Source organism: Geotrypetes seraphini, chromosome 5, assembly GCF_902459505.1.
Source record: "Geotrypetes seraphini chromosome 5, aGeoSer1.1, whole genome shotgun sequence".
NCBI classification, from domain to species: Eukaryota; Metazoa; Chordata; class Amphibia; order Gymnophiona; family Dermophiidae; genus Geotrypetes; species Geotrypetes seraphini.
The window spans coordinates 168211230-168231992 of NC_047088.1; the positions used below are offsets into that span (position 1 = coordinate 168211230).

The 20763-nt window shown below is 43.5% G+C and overlaps 1 protein-coding gene across 2 annotated transcripts in view; it reads left to right on the top strand.

Moving 5' to 3' along the window:
• The window catches only part of ERBB4 (erb-b2 receptor tyrosine kinase 4), a 1781744-nt gene that overhangs the window by 1658657 nt on the left and 102324 nt on the right, over nucleotides 1–20763 (top strand). For both annotated transcript variants that reach the window (XM_033945093.1, XM_033945094.1), the window contains one exon: nucleotides 20354–20451. In XM_033945093.1, the coding sequence (XP_033800984.1) occupies nucleotides 20354–20451 (98 nt within the window). The remainder of the gene's footprint in view (nucleotides 1–20353; nucleotides 20452–20763) is intronic.

Below are 20763 nucleotides of genomic sequence, written 5' to 3' on the forward strand. Positions count from 1 at the left end.
TGAGCTTAAATTATTTCTGAAGTATAGCACCCTATGTGACTGAGGAGGGGGTGGAGACAGTGCAGTATCTTAGCTCCCTTCCCACACCCTTGTAGTGTGCTAAAATCAACTCGGACCCCTCTCTGGTTATATGCCAACATTCAGAGCAGGGTAGAGGGTTCAGGTTTCACAAAAGATATCCTTCTTCAGCAGTGCTAAGGCTTGAAAAAATAAAATGATACTTCCCTAGGCTACACTATTTCTATGATGTTGTGTTATGAGCACCCTCATAAATTAGCCCAATTTTCAATTTGTTACCAACCCCTATTGCTCATCTACATTATTACATTTCATTTTGCTGCAAGGGTGTAATTTTTAAGGTTGGAGGAATTACATAGAATACATAGAGTATGACGGCAGAAAAGGGTTTTCAGGATTTTCCCAATGAGATCTATGTGCATGCACTGCTTTCAATGCATATTCATTGGGGAAATCCTGAAAACCCGACTGGATTCAGCCCTCATAGAGTATGACGGCAGAAAAGGGCCGACGGCCCAACAAGTCTGCCCACTCAAAGAATACTGCCCTTAAAAGAACCCTCCCCTAAGCATTTCCCTGGAGTGAACCCACATGTTTATCCCATCATCTAAACTAAACTAAACTAAACCTTGGGTTTATATACCGCACCATCTCCACGGATGCAGAGCTCGGCACGGTTTACAGGAAGTAGGATGAGAGAGGAACTACAGTGGAGAGATTAAGAGTTAGGTGTAAAAGGGTGGGGGAAGGGGGAGAAGCCTAAGAGGGGGGAAGTGTTACAGTTTTGAGAATAGCCAGGTTTTTAGGTGTTTACGGAAAAGTTGGAGGGAGCTTGAGGTTCGGAGCGGGGAGGTGAGGTTATTCCAGATCTCAGTGATTCTAAAGGGGAGGGATGAACCAAGTTTGCCTGCATGGGAGATACCTTTTGTGGAAGGGAAGGATAGTTTAAAAATTTGGGACGATCTGGAGGAGGTAGGGGTTGGGGAGTTCCAGGATAGAGGGATTACGGCAGGAAGGATGTCATGTAGGATCTTGTAGGCTAGGCACGCACATTTGAAGTGGATCCTGGGGATTACTGGGAGCCAATGGAGCTTAGACAGGAGTGGCGAGACGTGATCGAATTTGCCTTTCGTGAAAATAAGCTTAGCTGCGGCGTTCTGAATCCGCTGAAGTCTGTGGAGGCTTTTCTTGGTTAGGCTGAGGTAGATAGAATTGCAATAGTCCAATCTGGAGAGGATGATGGATTGTACTAGGACTGCGAAGTGTTTTTGGTGAAAATAGGGTCTGACTTTCCTTAGCATGTGAAGGCTAAAGAAGCATTTTTTTTACCAAGGATTGGAGATGGTCGTTGAAGGATAGAGAAGAGTCTAAGGTGACACCCAGGACTTTGTTTGAGAACTCGAGCTGTAATGAGGAGCCGGAGGACAATGGGATGGAGGAGGGTAAATGGACTAATTTTGGGCCGAGCCAAAGGAGTTTTGTTTTGGACTCGTTCAGTTTCATTTGCATTGTGAATGCCCAGGATTGGAGGTTCGTTATGCATGAGGATATGTTTGTAGAGAGGTTAGTGAGGTTCGAGTCGGTCTCAAGGAGGACGAGGATGTCATCAGCATAAGTGTAAAGAGTTTCAAGGGGGGATAGTTGGAGTAGTTTCAGGGAGGACATGTAAATGTTAAAGAGGATTGGGGAGAGGAGTGAACCTTGTGGGACACCACAAGTCGGGGTCCAGGGGGAGGATGAGGTGCCGCTCATGTTAACCATGTAAGAGCGGGAGCGCAAGAATTTGGAGAACCAATAAGAACTATGGAGCTAATGCCTATCTCGGAGAGTTGGAAAATTAGAATGTCGTGGTGGACAACGTCAAAAGCTGCGGAGAGGTCGAATTGTAGAAGAACAGCAAACTTGTTACGAGAATGCAGTTGCTGAACCTTAGAGATTAGAGAGGCCAATAGGGATTCGGTGCAGAAGTTGGATCTGAAGCCATATTGGTAAGGTAGGAGGATAGAGAATCTTTCTAAGTAGGAAGAGAGCTGGGTAGATATGATGGACTCGAGCAGCTTGGTGAGGAGAGGGATATTTGCTATTGGACGATAGCTGGATGGTATGGAGGCGTTGTTGGCTTCGACTACCTGACATGGAAGACCATTCCAACGATCAACCACCCTTTCGATGAAGAAGTACTTCCTGATGTCACCATGAAGTCTCCCACCCTTGAGTTTGAGCGGATGCCATCTTGTTGCTGTGGGACCTACAAGGAAAAAGATATCTTCCTCCACCTCAGCACAGCCTGTAAGATATTTGAATGTCTAAGGGATCCCTGTCAACATGGATTCACCAGAGGCAGGTCATGCCAATCCAATCTTATAAGCTTCTTTGATTGGGTGACAGGAAAGCTAGACTCGGGAGAGTCTCTGGACATAGTATACTTGGATTTCAGTAAAGCTTTTGACAGTGTCCCACACCGTAGACTATTAAACAAGATGAAATCGATGGGTTTGGGTGAGAAACTAACTGCATGGGTCAGTGATTGGCTGAGTGGAAGACTTCAGAGGGTGGTGGTCAACGACTGTACAGCAATATCACAATGTGACTTTGACTTCGGAAATGGACATATCAGATCTCTTTGTTTAAAGTATAAACAATTTCTTCCAGAGGAAAGTGTTATTATTCAGCAATACAATGACTTTAAATTCCTTGTTGCAGAAAAAAATTCCTTGTTGCAGGAAAAATCAAAAGCAATCTGATAAACAGCTTTCCAGATATGATGAAATTTGCATTTCAGAATGATCAATTTGCAGATTTAGCAAAATTGATGGACATTGGTGCCACATTCTTAGCATCTAGTTCAGATTGTGAGTATGGTTTTAGTCTAATGAACAATTTGAAGACTAAACATAGGAATTGTTTACATTTAGAGCATTTGGAAATGCTGATGCATGTTAAGAGTCACCTTCAAGATGGAGGCTCAACAGATCTTGACAGAATTTATTCGGACTGGATAAATATGAAAGATTGCAGGGAAAAACTTTGAAAACTAAATTGCTGTTATTTTCTAAATTTTAAGTATAAAGTACAATGATACCTTATTTATAGGTAGCGCTCAATGAAACATTTCAATGAAACATTATTTATGTTTATTGAAATGAGACTTTATGTTACATAAAGTGTAACTAACATAAAGTGTAACTAAAATTACATTGTGTTTTCGTTAATTCAGACTAAACTCAAAGACCTGCCCATAAATGCCTATAACTGAACTCCGGGCCCTCTGGCAATCATTTTTATAGCGCACACAAATTTAGTTTTTCTTTAAAATGCGCCCAGATGAAATTTTTTGTGCACACAGCCTATGAAAAATTAGAGGGAACATTGGTGCTGGGGCATTTGGGAGGGTCACTTCTTGGGCGTTAGGGAAGTTGTGGCACAGTAATGTATGAGATAGATCTGGGATAGTTGTCGGTAGTTTTGAGGGTGGCAGCAATATGTGGAGTGGTAGGGCAGTTTGGAGGGCTATGGACAGTTTTCAGGATGACAGGGCAGGCGTGATTAGTTTAAGAGGTAGAGGTAATTTTTGCATGAGGTATTTTTATGGTGTGGGCTATCTTATAGATTTGGGAAAGTAGAGAGTAGGAAGAGGACGTTTGAAAGAATTAATTCGCTAACTGTGATGTTTCACTCTCTATAACTATTTATGCTACATAAGTGTGAACTCCTTCAACCATTAAAATTGATAGGGTTGTTTATGAGCAGGGGTCTCCAAAGTCCCTCCTTGAGGGCCAAATCCAGTCAGGTTTTCAGGATTTCCCTAATGAATATGCATTGAAAGCAGTGCATGCACATAGATCTCATGCATATTCATTGGGGAAATCCTGAAAACCCGACTGGATTCGGCCCTCAAGGAGGGACTTTGGAGACCCCTGTTTTTGAGGGACTCATTTCTCTGGAACCTTCAGTCTGATATGGCCAATTTTTTGGCCACTGAGTCTTTTCACTGTCTTTTTCCCAACCATAAACCAGGTTGCTGAGGGGAGATATGATTGAAGTCTACAAAATCCTGAGTGAAGTAGAATGGGTACAAGTGGATCGATTTTTCACTCCATCAAAAATTACAAAGACTAGGGGACACTCGATGAAATTACAGGGAAATACTTAAAAAAATATATATCTTTATTGAATTTTCAAACCACAATTGTGCAACAAGTAATTCATATACATATATTACAAGAAAAGCACAATAAACTTTTCATACATTAATGTACAATTATAGTTATCCCCACCCTCCCACCTAATATTCAAATAAAATAAAAACCTTCAAGAAACTATCCATAAATTCCCTTAATCAAATTCCAATACAACTCCCTTGCCTTTTTTCTCTCAGAGAATAGTTAAGTTCCGGAACACGTTGCCAGAGGATGTGGCAAGAGCGGATAGCGTAACTGGTTTTAAGAAAGGTTTGGACATGTTCCTGGAGGAAAAGTCCATTGTCTGTTATTGAGAAAGACATGGGGGAAGCCACTGCTTGCCCTATATCGTAGCATAGAATATTGCTACTCCTTGGGTTTTGGACAGGTACTAGTGACCTTGATTGGCCACTGTGAGAACGGGCTACTGGGCTTGATGGACCATTGGTCTGACCCAATAAGGCTATTCATATATTCTTATGCATCCAATTTTTCTATGCTGCAATGCTACAGATGCTGGAACTATTCCTCCCACAGAAATGCATTGGACCATTTTATGAAGGAGGGGGAGCTAATTTCTTTGCTTTGATTTTAACTTATTGTCGGGATCTTTTACAAAGCTGCGGTAGCATTGCTGCCACAGAAAAGTACTGAAGTCCATTCAATTCCTATAGGCTTTGGTGCATTTACCATGGCTTTTTAAAAGAGGCCCTGTTTCTTTTTACTAGTTTTTTTGTTAGTGGGCCAATTGGAATCTTAGGTCATGCCCATTCTATCCCAGGATATACTAGGAAGGAGGTCTAAGGTCCTGATTGGCCCAGGTGCCTAAGGCCCTTCTTATGGCAGGGCCTTAGGTATCTGAGCCAGACAGGGCCTTAGGCCCCTCCCAGTGGCATCTCAGGATACACTTGGAAAGGGAAGACCTGCCATTTTGCAGAGGTGGGCCTGCTGGCTGGAGGAAGTAAGCATCCATCTGGCCGGCTTGTCTTCATTAAAGGTACAGGGGGGTGAGGGGATGTCAGGATGGTCTTAGGGGTGCAGGTTTGGAGGGGTCTGGGGAAGTGAGAAGATGGTGGAGTGATGGCAGGAGGGAGTGGGTATCCCTTTTGCCAGGCTACTTTCTGGGGGCTGGCAAGGGTTTAGGGGTGGTGGCAGGAGAGAGTGCTGATGGTGCTTCATGGGGGATCATGGGCTGGTGGCAGGAGGGAGTAAGCATCCCTCTTGCTGAGCTACTTTCCAGGGGCGGTGGCTGATGTTCGGGGGGTGATGGCAGGAGGGAGTGGGCATCCCTCTTGCTGATGGTGCTTCACTGGGGGGGGCATTGGGGGATCATAGGCTAGTGGGCTGGTAGCAGGAGGGAATGGGCATCCCTCTTGGATGGCTACTTTGCCGGCCTACATTCCAGGCATTTGTCACGGCTCTAGGGAGACTCCTAGGACCACTTAAACTTGCCCAAGGCCACTTCTGGGTGAAAGCACGCCCAGCCTTGGGTGAACGTAAGTATCCCTAGGCATCTCCCTGCACCTGTGACTATGACCTACAGCCTTATGGAAAAAAAAATACGTGCATCCCAATTGGCTGCCAGATGGCGGTAGAATGCCTGCCGCCGTCTACAATCGGGATGCCCATTTATAGAATCTGCCCCTTTGGGCATAGAGAGGTAGATTTGTGAGTCATCAGCATAGAGATGGTACCGGAAGTCGTGGGAGGAGATTAGAGCTCCAAGGGAGGAAGTGTAGATGGAGAAAAGAAGTCCCACGACAGCTCTGAGATACGCTTGACTGCTTCTTTTCTGCTCTTGAATTATTGCTGCAACTTTTTTGTGCTGCTTCTTTGCACTTACATGATTATATACAAGTAAAAGGTATTATCCACAGGATTAGCAAATACCTTTGTGGTGTTTTCTAACTTAATTTATTTGAGCTCAACCTCCTGCTCCTTGTGATTTGGCTGTTTCCCCTCTTGGTTTACACAGAAAGGCCAGATTACAGCAAGACAACAAAAAAGCAATGGTGAATAAACCTATTAATAAGAGACTCTGGACTCCGGTTTACTCCAGTACATGTGAATGACTTGAATTAAAAGTCATTAGCTGCTCACTAATGACTATAAAGGAAGGAATTGATGTAATTTATATTCCTAGCATTTATTTTGTTACTTGAAGCCAAAGTAAGGTTTATTGTGTCACACACTATAATGAACCTTTGTAATTGAAGGAAAATATCAAAGTTTCTTACATGGCCAAAGATGTTATCATTTTCTCTCTAATTGTGAAAGTTCTTATTATCATGATTTTTTTTTTTACAGCAATCTAATAAATCCTGCTTCCCCCAGCTCCCAGAAAAGGTCTACTTAGGCCAGGGCTTTTAAATGCTATGCATTATTAGAATTTTTCAGCTCATTTCAGCTCATTTTCCTTTCAATGAGAAACTAAATATAGATGGAGTTATTTTACAAAGTCATTTCCACATGTGCAAATCCTATAAAATTTTGACTGGAGGAAAAGCACACGCTTGGACATGATGGCATGTATTTTTGCTGAAAAGCAAGTAGAGAGAACAGCACATTGCTCCCCAAAGATCTACCATCCAAACCCCCTCAAGCCCTCCATTCCTCATAAAGACTCCTCATACTTCCTTAGGCCTCCAGGCCTACTTGTTCAGATCCCTGATATTTAGGAGTTACAGAGCAGGAATAATCTGCTATTACTCCTACCCCTACTGGTGCTAGGTTAAAAATGGAGCCAGCAACCTCTAGTACCCTTGTACTGTTAGGGGTCACCTGTGCTTTTTTAGCAGAGGTAGAAGAAACTAAGGCTCATTCATACCCTATTACTCCTAGACACCAGGAATATCATTAGGTAGACACACAAAGGGGACTGCAGGAGGATAGAGTGTGTTTGTGGGATGTAGGAACTTCTTGGGAAATGAGAATGTATAGATTTGTGCTTGAGCTTGTATAGGTTTGTGCGATTCACAAATAGAAGATTAGATTAGATTAGAGAATGGAGGCTTCATGATATCAGGAGTGGGAATTATAATGCAGGTGGGATTTGGGAGAAAAGGGGAGCTTTAGCTTTAATTGTCTGATCCTTTTACAATGCAGCCTGAGAGCATCAGGCTATAGATTTGTGTTTCGATTCGCCTGGCCAGGAAATTTAACATCAGTTTTTAGCTGGCATTATTTTTCCAGGATTTAGCAAGCTTGTGGTGTTTATTCCATTTACATAGTAATGAGGTGTTTCTTTTACATGATTTGTATTATATATTTTACAATAATTTATATTAATATAGTAATACAGGGTGCCCACAAAAACACTCCTTGATTTTAAATGGTTACAAAACCAAAATTTATTCATATGGTATCTGTTGATTACATACACTCAATGTGCGCCCTGTTACTTGGCAAACATCAATACGATTATTGAGCTTGGACCAGACTCTCCGAAGCATATCCGGCGTGATCGCTTTTATAGCTTCAGTGATGCGTTCCTGCAGATCATCCATAGTTGCGGGTACTGGAGGTACGTACACTCTGTCTTTCATGGACCCCCAAAGGAAAAAGTCACAAACAGTAATGTACGGTGATCTCAGAGGCCACTTGAGGAATACCTGGTTATTTTGTTTTGTTGCAGCTTATATAAGGGTGAAAGTGCAAGCGATTGTGTAAGATCTTGCTAACCGTGCTTTTTGGGACTTGTATTTGCTGCCATCTTATTTATAAACATATTCCAAAAAGTTTTGATTTTTGTGAGCACCCTGTATAACATAAAGTATTGCCCTTTAATGCACATTAAGAGGCAAATAACACCTTACTAACTACTCTCCTTAATATGAACAAGTGTATGATGCTGGATTTTATATTAGAAATTGCCACCCAGAAGAAGAAGAATCTTGGCATCATGTGGACAATACAATGCTTTCATTTTTTTAAATACCACCAATCCCTTAAAGATGTTCACAGCGGTTTACATAAAACAAACAAGTTAATACAAAAATTGTGATTTGGTTATCCTACAATTATAACATCTTATGTACAAATTCCACTCACTGCGCACAGCAATCAAAAAGCAAATTTAATGGTATGTATTATTAGTGAGAAAATGGAAAATAAAACGGTGCCTACCAAATACCTCTATATCAATTCATGGTGTCATCACATTGTGAGTATTTTGAAGGGGTGTGCATTGTAAATTTGGTGGGGGCAGGGTTTGTATAGGGATTTTTTTTGTTTTTTGTATAGGTTTTTTTTTGAGAATTCTCTTCATTGTTCGTGTGTAGAATTCCTAAATAGTGCACACTGCTCACAGAATGGGTAATTTTGTTATCCAAGGACAAGCAGACAGCATATTCTCACAGGTGGGTGACATCATCTATGGAACCCCATCATTAATAGTCAAAAAGTGTATTGTCACTTTAAATCTTAACACCGTCCATACTGTGCACAAGTGTCCAGTGGAGTACCACAGGGCTCGGTCTTGGGCCCAATACTATTCAATATCTTTGTAAGGGATCTGCCTCAGGGACTTCGAGGTAAAATTACATTATTCGCCGATGACGCTAAACTATGCAACATTGTAGGCAGTGCAGCAGAACCTGATAGCGCAATAATGCCTGGCGCTATGGAGCAGGACCTACTTTTACTAGAACAATGGTCCAGTACTTGGCAACTGAATTTTAATGCCAAAAAATATAAGGTTATGCACCTTGGTAGCAGAAATCCATGCAGAACATACACCCTGAATGGTGAAAACCTAACCAGAACTGCAGCAGAACAGGACTTGGGAGTAATCATCCGGGAAGATATGAAAGCTGCGAATCAGGTGGAGAAGGCAAAAGCAAAAGCTAGACAAATGCTGGGCTGCATCAGAAGGAGCTTTATCATTCGAAAGCCTGAAGATCAATGGTGAGACCTCACCTGGAGTACTGTGTTCAGTTTTGGAGGTCACATTATCAAAAGGATGTGAAGAGAATGGAGTCAATTCAGTGAATGGCCACTAGGGTGGTGGTGGTGGTGGTGGTCAAAAAGCGAACAGGATGTTAGGAATTATTAGGAAAGGGATGGTAAATAAAACCAAGAATATTATAATGCCCCGTTATCACTCCATTCAATTCTGGTTGCCATATCTCAAAAAAGATATACAGCGTTCCCCGCGAGTTCACGGTTCACAGTCCCGGTCATTCGCGGTATTGTCCTACCGCCTTTTCCTGTACTAAAGTTGGGCTTCAACAATCAGGAGCTGCATATCAAAGAGGGTGAAGCCCGACTTTAGTAAAGGAAGAGGCGGCTAGAGAACACCGCAAGTGATTTCCTTCACATCCTGTTTGCTTTTTGACCACCACCACACACTAGGCAGAAGATTTCAGTGTACTGTCTGCAATGATACCTAGATCTTTTTCTTGGGTGTTCACTCCTAAGGCGAACCCTAGCATCTGGAAACTATAATTTGGATTATGCAAGGAGGAGCATACACTCGGGTGGAATGTGGGCATGCCTCTCACATATGCACTCAACTTGTCGGGAGCAGTGAAGAGCAGCTTGCTGCACTTAGGAGTATCCATTTATGCTTGCCATTAACCCAGCGTACATGGGCGCATATACAATTAGGCATGCTAATGTGGGTTTATGCTGGTGTTCTATTATGGAATCTGCATGCCCAGATGCTACTATTATTACTATTTATTATTTCTATAACGCTGAAAGGCATACACAGCACTGTACATTTTAACATACAATAGACAGTCCCTGCTCAGAAGAGCTTACAATCTAATTTAGACAAGACATTTCAGGGTTGGGGAGATTAGAGCCGGTATAGGTATCTGATAGCAGTGAGGGGGAGTTGAAGAGTTGAAAGCAGTTATATGAGAATAGGGTTGCTTCCACTCAATGGCGTAATGACGTGAGAGGTGCCTGGGGTGGTGATGCCCCCTCCCCTGCCCTCTTCTCCACCCTCCATCTCCACATGCTCCTTCCCCAACCCCTCCTGCCATGCATGCATCCTTCCCTTCCCCGCACCTCTGTAACTTTCCTGGCGCGAGCAGCAACCCCCCCAACCTGACAGTCGCACCAGCATTGGCTCTTCCTCTGATATTAATTCCTAGGCACAGGTCCAGAAAGTCACATTGGAGGAAGAGCCGACATGGGCACGACAGCAGGTTGGGGGTTGCTGCTCACGCCAGGAACATTACAGAGGTGCGGGGGAAGGGAAGCAGCGCACTGATGTAGCGGGGGGGGGGGGGGCGGGGGAAGTAGGAGGGTGGAGAGGAGGACGAGTGCCTGCGCCCTCACCAAGACAATGTCCAGGATGGACCACCCCCCCTTAATATGCAACTGCTGCACTGCATTGGGGTGCCTACATCTAGTTGCCCCTTTTTAGAATTTTCATTTTAGATTTTAAGCCCTCCCAGGGCAGGAAAATACCTATTTTACCTGAATGTAATTCACCTTGAGCTATAATTGAAAAAGGCATGAGCCAAATCCTTATAAATAAATATGTGGAGGGGTATAATAAAAAAACAAAACAGGGAGATTGCAATTGTGGCAGGGGAGATTCGGCATCTCTCCTGCCGCAATCGTTGCGGTGGGCAGGATGCCGGAGCTACTGAGCTGATCGCGGCAGTCGCAATCAGCTCAGCGGCCCCTATTCGGAACTTATACCTGTTTTGATTGGTCTAAGTTAAAACGTATAAGTTCCAACTGAGCAATCTCGTTAAAGTTTTGGTTATACTTGCTGTATGACTAAGTCTAGGTCGGCCTACCTCGACCCTTTCCCCTCTAAAAATACCTCTTTTTGCTCTAGGCATTTAGAGGCAGGGTAAAGGACTAAGCTGGTTTTAGATACATCTAAAACCAGCTTTGATTATCAGTACTTGGATGTTCTGTCTTTTTGATCGTCCAAGTACCGATTTAGGCCACTTTTTGAACGTTTTTGTTTTTTTATTATGAGCCCCTTAACACTTTAAGCAGCTAAAATTATATGTTTATCTACCACAGACTTTAAAAAAAGAAAAAGAAAAAAAAAAAGCATTATGAGGTAGGTGCTGGTGTCAACTACAGATCTGCATTTAAATATTGACCCTTAAATTTGTAGTCTGAGTTAGAGAATGACACGGTGGCGGTTTACCCGCGGCCACCGCATTTTAGCCGCGGGTCACCGCTGAAAACGGGGAAGAAAACTAGCAGTCGCTGAGGTGACAGGGACAAGGCCATTCACCGCCCGCGGGGCGGTGAATGGGTCTTGTCCCCGCAGTGAGGCATGAAGGATCGCGCGGTCCCCGCAGCTCACACCCGCCTGCCCAATCGATTCTAGTGTTTAGCCAGCTCTCTCCCTTCTCCTCACCTTAGTTTGTAGATTTTCTTTTTCGGCGACCCGCACGCTATCAAAGAGCCGCTGCTGCTCAGTTTCGATCTTCTGCTCTGACGCAACCGGAAACAGGAAGTTGCAGCAGAGCAGAAGATTGAACACTGAGCAGCCGCGCGTGTGCGGCTCTTTGGGAAAGCGTGCAGGTCGCTGAAAAAGAAAGCCTGCAAATTAAGGTGAGGAGAAGGGAGAGAACTGGCTAAACACTAGGATCGATTGGGCATGCGGGTGGGGGCTGCGAGGACCGTGCGATCACCCGTGTTCCCGGCTCAGACTGTAAGGAGGGAGTGAAAGGGAAAAGGATTCTGGGCCAAGGTGATGAAAACGGAAAGAAAAACCCACAGCAGGAAAGAAAGGGAAGGACAGGCAGGTGAGCCAGATGCTAGAAGCAGGGGGGGGGGGGAAGAAAGAGGGAAAAAAAGCTAGATGGGGTTGAAAAGAAGAGACACACTGGTATGGAAGAGGAAGATAGGGGAAATCTGGACACAGGAAGGTAACAGAAAGAGGGGAAATTATGTGCATGGGGCATAGGGACAGAGACAAAAAGGGGACATGCCATGGGGATGGTATATGGACACAGGGGGGGGCAATGGCAGATACATAGGGGAGATATTAGAAAAGTATATAAAATCGTACCCGTTTGAGGCTTTTATGTATGCAGCGGTGACGGTGACGGGGCGGTGAATGGGGTTGCAGTGGCGGTGACGGGGCGGTGAATGGGGTGGCAGTGGCGGTGACGGGGCGGTAAAGGGAATGGCGGTGACGGGGCGGTGCAGAGGATGGTGAGACGGGGACGGGGCGGTGACGGGGACCAATTTTTTCACCGTGTCATTCTCTAGTCTGAGTAGTCGCCCCAAATTATAAGTGAACTTCTGATCGCTACTTTCTGCATTAGGGAGCACTGTTTTCCAGTCTTGGCGTAAGGACTTCCTTTTGCTCATGTTGACTTTCATTGTATAGCTCTATTACTCACCTTTTCTGCTCAGCAGGTATTCATGCCCCAGGATGTGATCTTTCTGTCTAGACCTGCTACGGAGTAATGACAAGCATCTTCAGGTCCTGATGACAGCGGTGGCAGAAGAAAAGCTCAGACATGAAATAAGTTCTTGATTGGTACTAAGCAGCGTCTGCCAATCACTTGACATTCTTTGATTTTACAGCACTGAGTAAAAGGCAAAAGCTACTTTTTGTAATGGATGTTGAAGGCAAGCAGACTCAAAGGGTGCAATGCTTTTTTTCATAATTAAACTTTATTTTTCTTGGAGGAATAACTTGATACTGTGTCTTTATAAATGATGGCCCTAATTCACTAAGTTTTTTTTTTCCATTCTGTGCCTACACTGTAGGAAAAAATCTATTTGGTCAGGCCCTCTGTGAGGTTTATAGTATAACTTTCACACAGTTTGTAGTGATCAGTCCACAGAACTCTTATTTGTTCCTCACACAAGTTGATATTCAAAGTGATTCAACAAGCCAGAAACAGCTCCTGGCTGGTCAAATCGCTTGTTCGGTGCTAACCAGCCTTTTCAGTGCCATTTAACCGATTTGTGCCGCTGAAAATGTTCAATTAGTTCAAAATTGGCTATTTTTCTGGTGTTTGAGTTTAGAATCAGCACTTGTCCAATATAATGTATATATTCATCACTTAACCAGCCAAGGTCACCGCATATATAGGGAAGGGAAAGGGTTTTGTATGCCACCTTTTAGTGGTTACACATTTAAAGTGGTTTACATATGTAGAGGTACTTATTTTGTACCTGGGGGAATAGAGGATTAAGTGACTTGCCCAGGGTCACAAGGATCAGCATGCGATTTGATCCCACAACCTCTGGGTACGGAGGTAGCAGTTCTACTACTAGGTCACTCCTCCTTTCCCTATCACATAAATAGGACCACATAAAAGTCAGTCTTATCTGCACTATAGATGGTTAGGTGCTGAATATCATACTTGTCAACTATGCTTTAACCAGCTCTATAAACCTGAGAATTCAGCACTAAAGCTCGGCATTGAATTTCTGGGCGCAACACTGGTGATGGTCAGCAGAATGCTGAGCCTCACTGCTGGTTGAATTTTGACTCCATAGTGTGCAAATTCTAGCAAACCTTTTAATCCTTTCAAGTCAATAGGTGGTATATTGTAAGCAAATCCTTTACTTTAGGGATTGCATTTGTATGAAAAGCTGTTTCATATTATTTTTAATCTGAAATGACTGTAAAGAAAACTTGATTTTTTTTTCCTTTTGTTTATAGCTTGCACTATTGCTCAACTGGTGTCTATCGAAATATTAATTGAAGGTCTCTTGCTTCACGCACTATGGCACAGTAATATACACTATTAACAGCAGCCACACAAGCAAGCAGAACAGAGGGAGACCACAGCAGCCACACAAGCAAGCAGAACAGAGGGAGACCACAGCAGCCACACAAGCAACAAGCAAGCAGGGAGAAGCCACTTCAGACAGACCAGCAAGTGGACAGCAATGGAAGCAGCAGACAGAAGCAGGATGTTGAGCTATCCAGTTTTCTGCACTGTTCGCCATATGTATGACTATCTCCCCTCTGGGAGGCGGTCTTATGTATGCACTCAATGCGGAGAACTGGAGCGCCTGAAGAAACAAGTTAGACTCCTGGAAGGCAGAATACTGGAACTAGAGGCACTTTGAGCAGTGGAGCAGGAGGCAGAAAACTTCAAGACAGAGGAAACCATTGAGGAAGAAGTCCGGGAGTTAGAGAAGTTCATCAAGGAGACATACAGAGAGGCCATGGAAAATCACCAGCAACAGTGGAACTGCCGAGACACACCCACAGTGAGTGAGGACCACCTGGAGGACAACTACAAGGAAGAAATGGGTGACACAGCATCGACACCTGGAAACAGCGAAGGGAACCTACAGGAAGATGAGTCCAGTGCAAGCCACCACCAGGTTGAGGGAAGATGGAAGTACATGGAGGACACAGACCTACGGCTGGAGAGGCAAGAGAAGATAGAGAGGACACCGATCGTCGTGGGGGACTCCATCACCACACAAGTCGACAGCCACATAGCGAGAGGAAGACAAGATCGGCTGGTGACCTGCCTACCAGGAGCCAAGATAGAAGACATAGTGAACCGCATCGACAGGATCATCGACAGCGTGGAAGAGGAAGATATGGCGATGGTGATCCTGTGGAAACAAACAACGTGAGCAACAGGAACTACAGCAGGGAAGTTCCGGATGCTAGGAAGGAAGCTGAAGACCAGAACGCTGAGGGTAGTGTTCTTGGAGATCCTGCCGGTATCCAGGGATGATGAGAAGAGGCAGATGGAGCTGCAAGCAGTCAACGCATAGATGAGGTTCTAGTGTGAGGAAAAAGGATTCCACTTTATGCGCAACTGGACGATGTTCTGGGGGAAAGAGCAAGCTAGTCATGAAGGATGGACTCCACCTCAGCAGAGACGGAACGAGGCTACTTGCAAGCAACATCAACAGAGAATTGAGGAGTTTATAAAATAGGAAGAAGGAGAAAGCTGACAATTGACTGAGAGTTGATGGTTTGGGAACCGGTATTCCCAGGGGACACTGTGCAGGCAAAGAGCGGGGAAGACTCATGGGATCATAGGCAAGACAGAAATCCTGACGGATCAACAAGGAAACAAGAGGGAAGGAAATGCAAGAAAGTATCAAGTGTATGTAAACGAACACAAGGATCCTAAGGAATAAGATGTGGGAATTGGAAGCTATGGCACAAAAAGATACCCTTGACATCATCGGCATCATGGAAACATGGTGGAACGAGGAAAACTTCTACGACACTGTGCCACCAGGATACAAGCTATAGCGCAGAGACAGAGTGGGTCAAAACAGTGGGGTGTTGCCCTATACGTCAAAGAGGGAATTGAGTCTACCTGAGAGAACACGCTGGAGTCTCTATGGGTCAAAATTCCGGGAATGAATTAAACAGAAATGAAGACTGGCATCTACTACCGACCCCCAGGGCAGTCCGAATAAATTGATAGAGACATGACGGTTGAGATTAAATGCAACTGCAAGGGAGGCAATGCAGTTATCGTGGGTGGCTTCAATTATCTGGGGATAGACTGGAACCTAGGCACCTCCGGCTGCGGTAGGGAGACCATGTTCCTGGATGCTATAGGCGATTGCTTCTTGGAACAACTTGTCAAGGAAAATACAAGAGGAAATGCGATTCTGGACTTAAATCTAAATGGACTACGAGGACCGGCGCAAGGAGTAAAAGTAGAAGGGATGCTGGAAAGCAGTGATCACAATATGATCCGCTTCAACCTGGACATGGGGGCAAAACATCAATCCAGAACAACGGCCATGGCACTGAACTTCCAAAAAGGGAATTACGAAGGGATGAGACTCATGGTGGGGAAAAAGATTAAGAAGAGGATAAACACTGTAAAAACCCTAGAGCAAGCAAGGTCCCTTTTTAAGGACACAGTCACCGAGGGTCAAAATCTATATATATCGTGTATCAACAAGGTATCCAAGAGAAAAAAGAACAAGGAACTGGCATGGCTCACTGTAGCGATGAAAGAAGCAATCAGAGACAAGAAGACTTCATTTAATGAATGGAAAAGATCAAAAACTGACGAAAACTGGAAAAAGCATAAACAGCATCAAAGCAGGTGCCATAAGGTGGTAAGAGAGGCCAAAAGAGACTACGAGGAAAAAATAGCCAAGGAAGCGAAAAACTTCAAGCCATTTTTTTCACTATATCAAGGGGAAACGACCCATGAAGGAAATGGTGGGGCCATAGGATGACCATGGAATAAAGGGAGTGCTAAAGGAAGACAAAGCCATTGCCGATAAACTGAACACATTTTTTGCGTCTGTATTTACCGAAGAGGATATACACAACATACTACAAGCCAACAGGCTATATGCGGGAAACGAAGATGGTAAACAGACTGGGTTGACAGTCAGTCTAGAAGAGGTATGCAGGCAGAGTGATAGGCTTAAAAACAATAAATCCTTGGGACCAGATGGCATCCATCCGAGGGTAATCAAAGAACTGAAAAAGGCTACAGCTGAACTGCTTCAACTAATAACCAATCTGTCGATCAAATCGCAAAGGTTCAAGGTGATATCTGGGAAACTACAGAACGGTGAATCTAACCTTGGTACCCGGAAAGATGGTAGAGTAGTTGATAAAAGACTGCCTCATTGATCACCTTGACGGACCCGATCTGATGATGTCTAGTCAGCACGGCTTCAGCAAAGAAAGATCTTGCTTGATGAACTTGCTGCACTTCTTTGAGGGAGTAAACAGGCAGAAAGACAAGGGTGATCCTGTCAACATTGTATATTTGGATTTTCAGAAAGAATTCGACAAGGTGCTGCATGAATGACTACTTTGGAAAATTGCGAGCCATGGAATCGAGGGTGAAATACTCACGTGGATTAAAAACTGGCTGGTGGGTAGGAAACAGAGAGTGGGGGTGAATGGACAATACTCGGACTGGAAAAACATCACGAGTGGAGTGCCACAGGGTTCGGTGCTTGGACCCGTGCTCTTCAACATATTTATAAATGATCTGGAAATTGGTACGATGAGTAAGGTGATTAAATTTGCAGATGATATGGAGTTATTCAGAGTAGTGAAAACGTAGGGGGATTGCGAAGACCTGCAATGCTTGAGAAATGGGCCGTGACATGGCAAATGAGGTTTAATGTGGATAAGTGTAAGGTGATTCATGTAGATTACAAAAATCTTATACACGCCTACAGGATGTCCGGTGCGGTACTTGGAGAGACCTCCCAGGTAAGAGACTTGGGAGTATTGGTCGACAAGATGATGAAGCCGTCCGCGCAATGTGCAGTGGCGGTGAAAAGGGTGAACAGAATGCTAGGAATGATTAAGAAGGGGATCTGAACAGATCAGAGAAGGTTATCATACCACTGTACCGGGTCATGGTATGCCCTCACCTGGAATACTGTGTCCAGCACTGGTCGCCGTACATGAAGAAGGACATGGTACTACTCAAAAGGGTCCAGAGAAGAGTGACTAAAATGGTTAAGGGGCTGGAGGAGTTGCCGTACAGTGAGAGATTAGAGCAACTGGGCCTCTTCTCCCTTGAAAAGAGGAGACTGAGAGGGGACATGATTGAAACATTCAAGCTAATGAAGGGAATAGACTTAGTAGATAAAGACAGGTTGTTCACTCTCTCCAAGGTAGAGAGAACGAGAGGACACTCTCTAAAGTTAAAAGGGAATAGATTCCGTACAAACGTAAGGAAGTTCTTCTTCACCCAGAGAGTGGTGGAAAACTAAAACACTCTTCCGGAGGCTGTCATAGGGGAAAACACCCTCCAGGGATTCAAGACAAAGTTAGACGAGTTCCTGTGGAACTGTAACGTACGCAGGTAGGCCTGGTCTCGGTTAGGGCACTGGTCTTTGACCAAAGGGCCACCGCAGGAGCAGACCGCTGGGCATGATGGACCACTGGTCTAACCCAGCAGCAGCAATTCTTATGTTCTTATGTTCTTGACAACCTATATTCCCATCTGAAGAATTACCCTAGGCCAGGGATGGACAACCCTCGTCCTGGGGGGGCCATAACCCAGTCGGGTTTTCAAGATTTCCCCAGTGAATTTACATGCATTGCCTTAATTGCATGCAAATATATCTTATGTATATTCGTTGGGAAAATCCAGAAACCCAACTGGGTCGCAGCCCTTGAAGACCAAGGTTGACCATCCCTATCTTAGATGATCAACTTGCTTAGTGGGATTAAGTTCAAGCAATACCAAACACTTTTACCCACATTTCACAAAAATGTTCGGGTTAGGAGTAGTAGAAAATGGACCTGGCAAAGCTTTGCCAATGATCAATGGGCCCATAGATTTCCTCCATCTCCAGTTTTTCCAGGGGATGAAAATACCACTTGGATACTATTAAGTTCTTTACTACTATACTTGTTCTTTTTAGTTCTCTCAATTTCCTTTTCATTAGAACCTTTATCATGGCACCTGGTCCTATCTTATTGCTAGGCTAACTGATGCACAATGAGAGAGTACATTGGTTTCAGTTCTCAAAGCATTGCAAGTCCTTTTGATTACATTTTATAGTATTTTACACGTTTAAACATTGGGCTCCTTTTACAAAGCCGCGCTAGGGCCTTAACGCGCGGAATAGTGCGCACTAAATTGCTGCGTGCGGTAGCTGCTACCTCCTCCTTTTGAGCAGGCGGTAGATTTTCGGCTAGCGTGCACGTGTTAAAAACGCTTGCGCACCTTTGTAAAAGGAGCCCATTGTGTCATTTCCTGAAGCCAGCATTAAAAACATGGATAACCTTAGGAGTAATATGTACAGATTTTCATTTTTTTGTGTGGCAAATGGTAAAATGTATCTGTTTATAAAAAGACAGAGTCAGAGGCATGCTACGGGTACTAGTAGGACTATCAGAGCTATCTGATTAAACTTAATGAAGTGAGTCAAGCTAATGAAATAGCAGTTAATGTTAAGCAAGTATAATCAATGGCTGGATGTAATCCATTCAGGGATGTAGTTATCTGCATGGACTACTGTTAAAATGTGTTATTTTGCCACTAACTCATGCTATTTTTTTATTTAAAAATCAATATCCCAAGGCGGGTTACAAAACAAACATACATTATTAATGCATGGACATAATCCAACTCTCACAAACAAGAGCTTTCATATCTACATTCTCTTTTTCCAGTAAAACACAATAATCTAAAAAGTGCAAACATCCCCATGTAACTGCACTATTTAAAAATGTGTTCTGTAACCTTATGTCTTCTAACATAGAAAAGTTTATTCAAATAAATGAGTCTTAAGATGTCTGCAAAATTGTACAATATTCTTACAAAGCCATATGTTATCTGGCAACTTGTTCCATAAATCTACAGTACTGCCACCATTGAAAATGCAGAGTGACTCGTTACAGTATAATGTGCAGTATCCACAACCAATCGCATAGATGTATCAGATTTTAAGCTTCTCATTGGCTTATATACAGACAAAACCTGTTGCAAATACCATGGTACCTGATCATATAATCGTTGATATATCATCATCAACACTTTATATTGCACCCTCCACATAATTGGTAGTAGAGAATGATATGGGGGACAGGAACTCAATTTCCCCCTACCGTCCCCATGAGTTTTGTCGCTGTCCCTGTCTCTGCCCCATTCCTGTAAACTCTGCCTTAACTGCACAAGTCTAAAACACTTATGATTTTAAAGTGTTTGAGGCTTATGCAGATGCGGACAGAGCTTGCAGGAATGGGGCAGGGACAGGAAAATAACTCACTGGGACGGGATTTGATAATAAGTTCCTGCAGGGCTGGGGAAAAATTTGTCCCCGTGTCTTTCTCTAATTGGTAGCCAATGTAGTTGTTTTAAAACTGAGGTCAGAGAAGTATATCGATTAACTCCCGTCACAACCCTTGCTACAGCCTTTTGAATTATTTGGAGCGTAGGTAACTTTTTGCAGAAGTCTCATTTTATATAATGAAACCTAGTTAATAACTAGGTCTCATTAATTTGTGAGATTACATGTCTTAACAATAGCTCACTCTGCTAATTTCCCACCCACCTAGGTCTTAACTTTCCCTCTAAGTCTAGTGAACACCTCCTAAAATTAACTAAACTTAAAATATCTTGAACAAAATACTGTCCTACAATCAACTGCACTTTGTTTAGACTTTTCATTAACCACATAACTGTGGACATTTTCACTGTGGATTAAGACTTTTCCTATCAAAATCCTTATCTAGCTTAAAACCAAACTATTACTGTCTTTTTTTTGTGTATCTCTAGGTTGGATGATTGATGCTGACAGTAGACCCAAATTCAAAGAACTTGCTGCAGAATTTTCTAGAATGGCTCGAGACCCTCAGCGCTACCTGGTAATTCAGGTTAGTCTGTTTATGCCTATGTATAAATCTAGTTTTGTATATTATTGATTTACTGAACACATAAATAGTAAATCTTTGCTTTCCTAGACATTTTAACACACTATCCCCCTCAGTCTAAAGTTAGGTGCCAGTTGTAAGTGTAAATTATAGAATATTTGCACAGTACATGGATATCGAGAGTCTTTGTCCCAATCCAGCCAGACGTGTGTGCTCTTCACCATACAATTTGTTGGAGAGATCAATCTGCCTGCTTTTAAATATCAGCAGCATTGGGAAAACAACTGCTTTTACACCTAAGCAGCAGCGGGTACA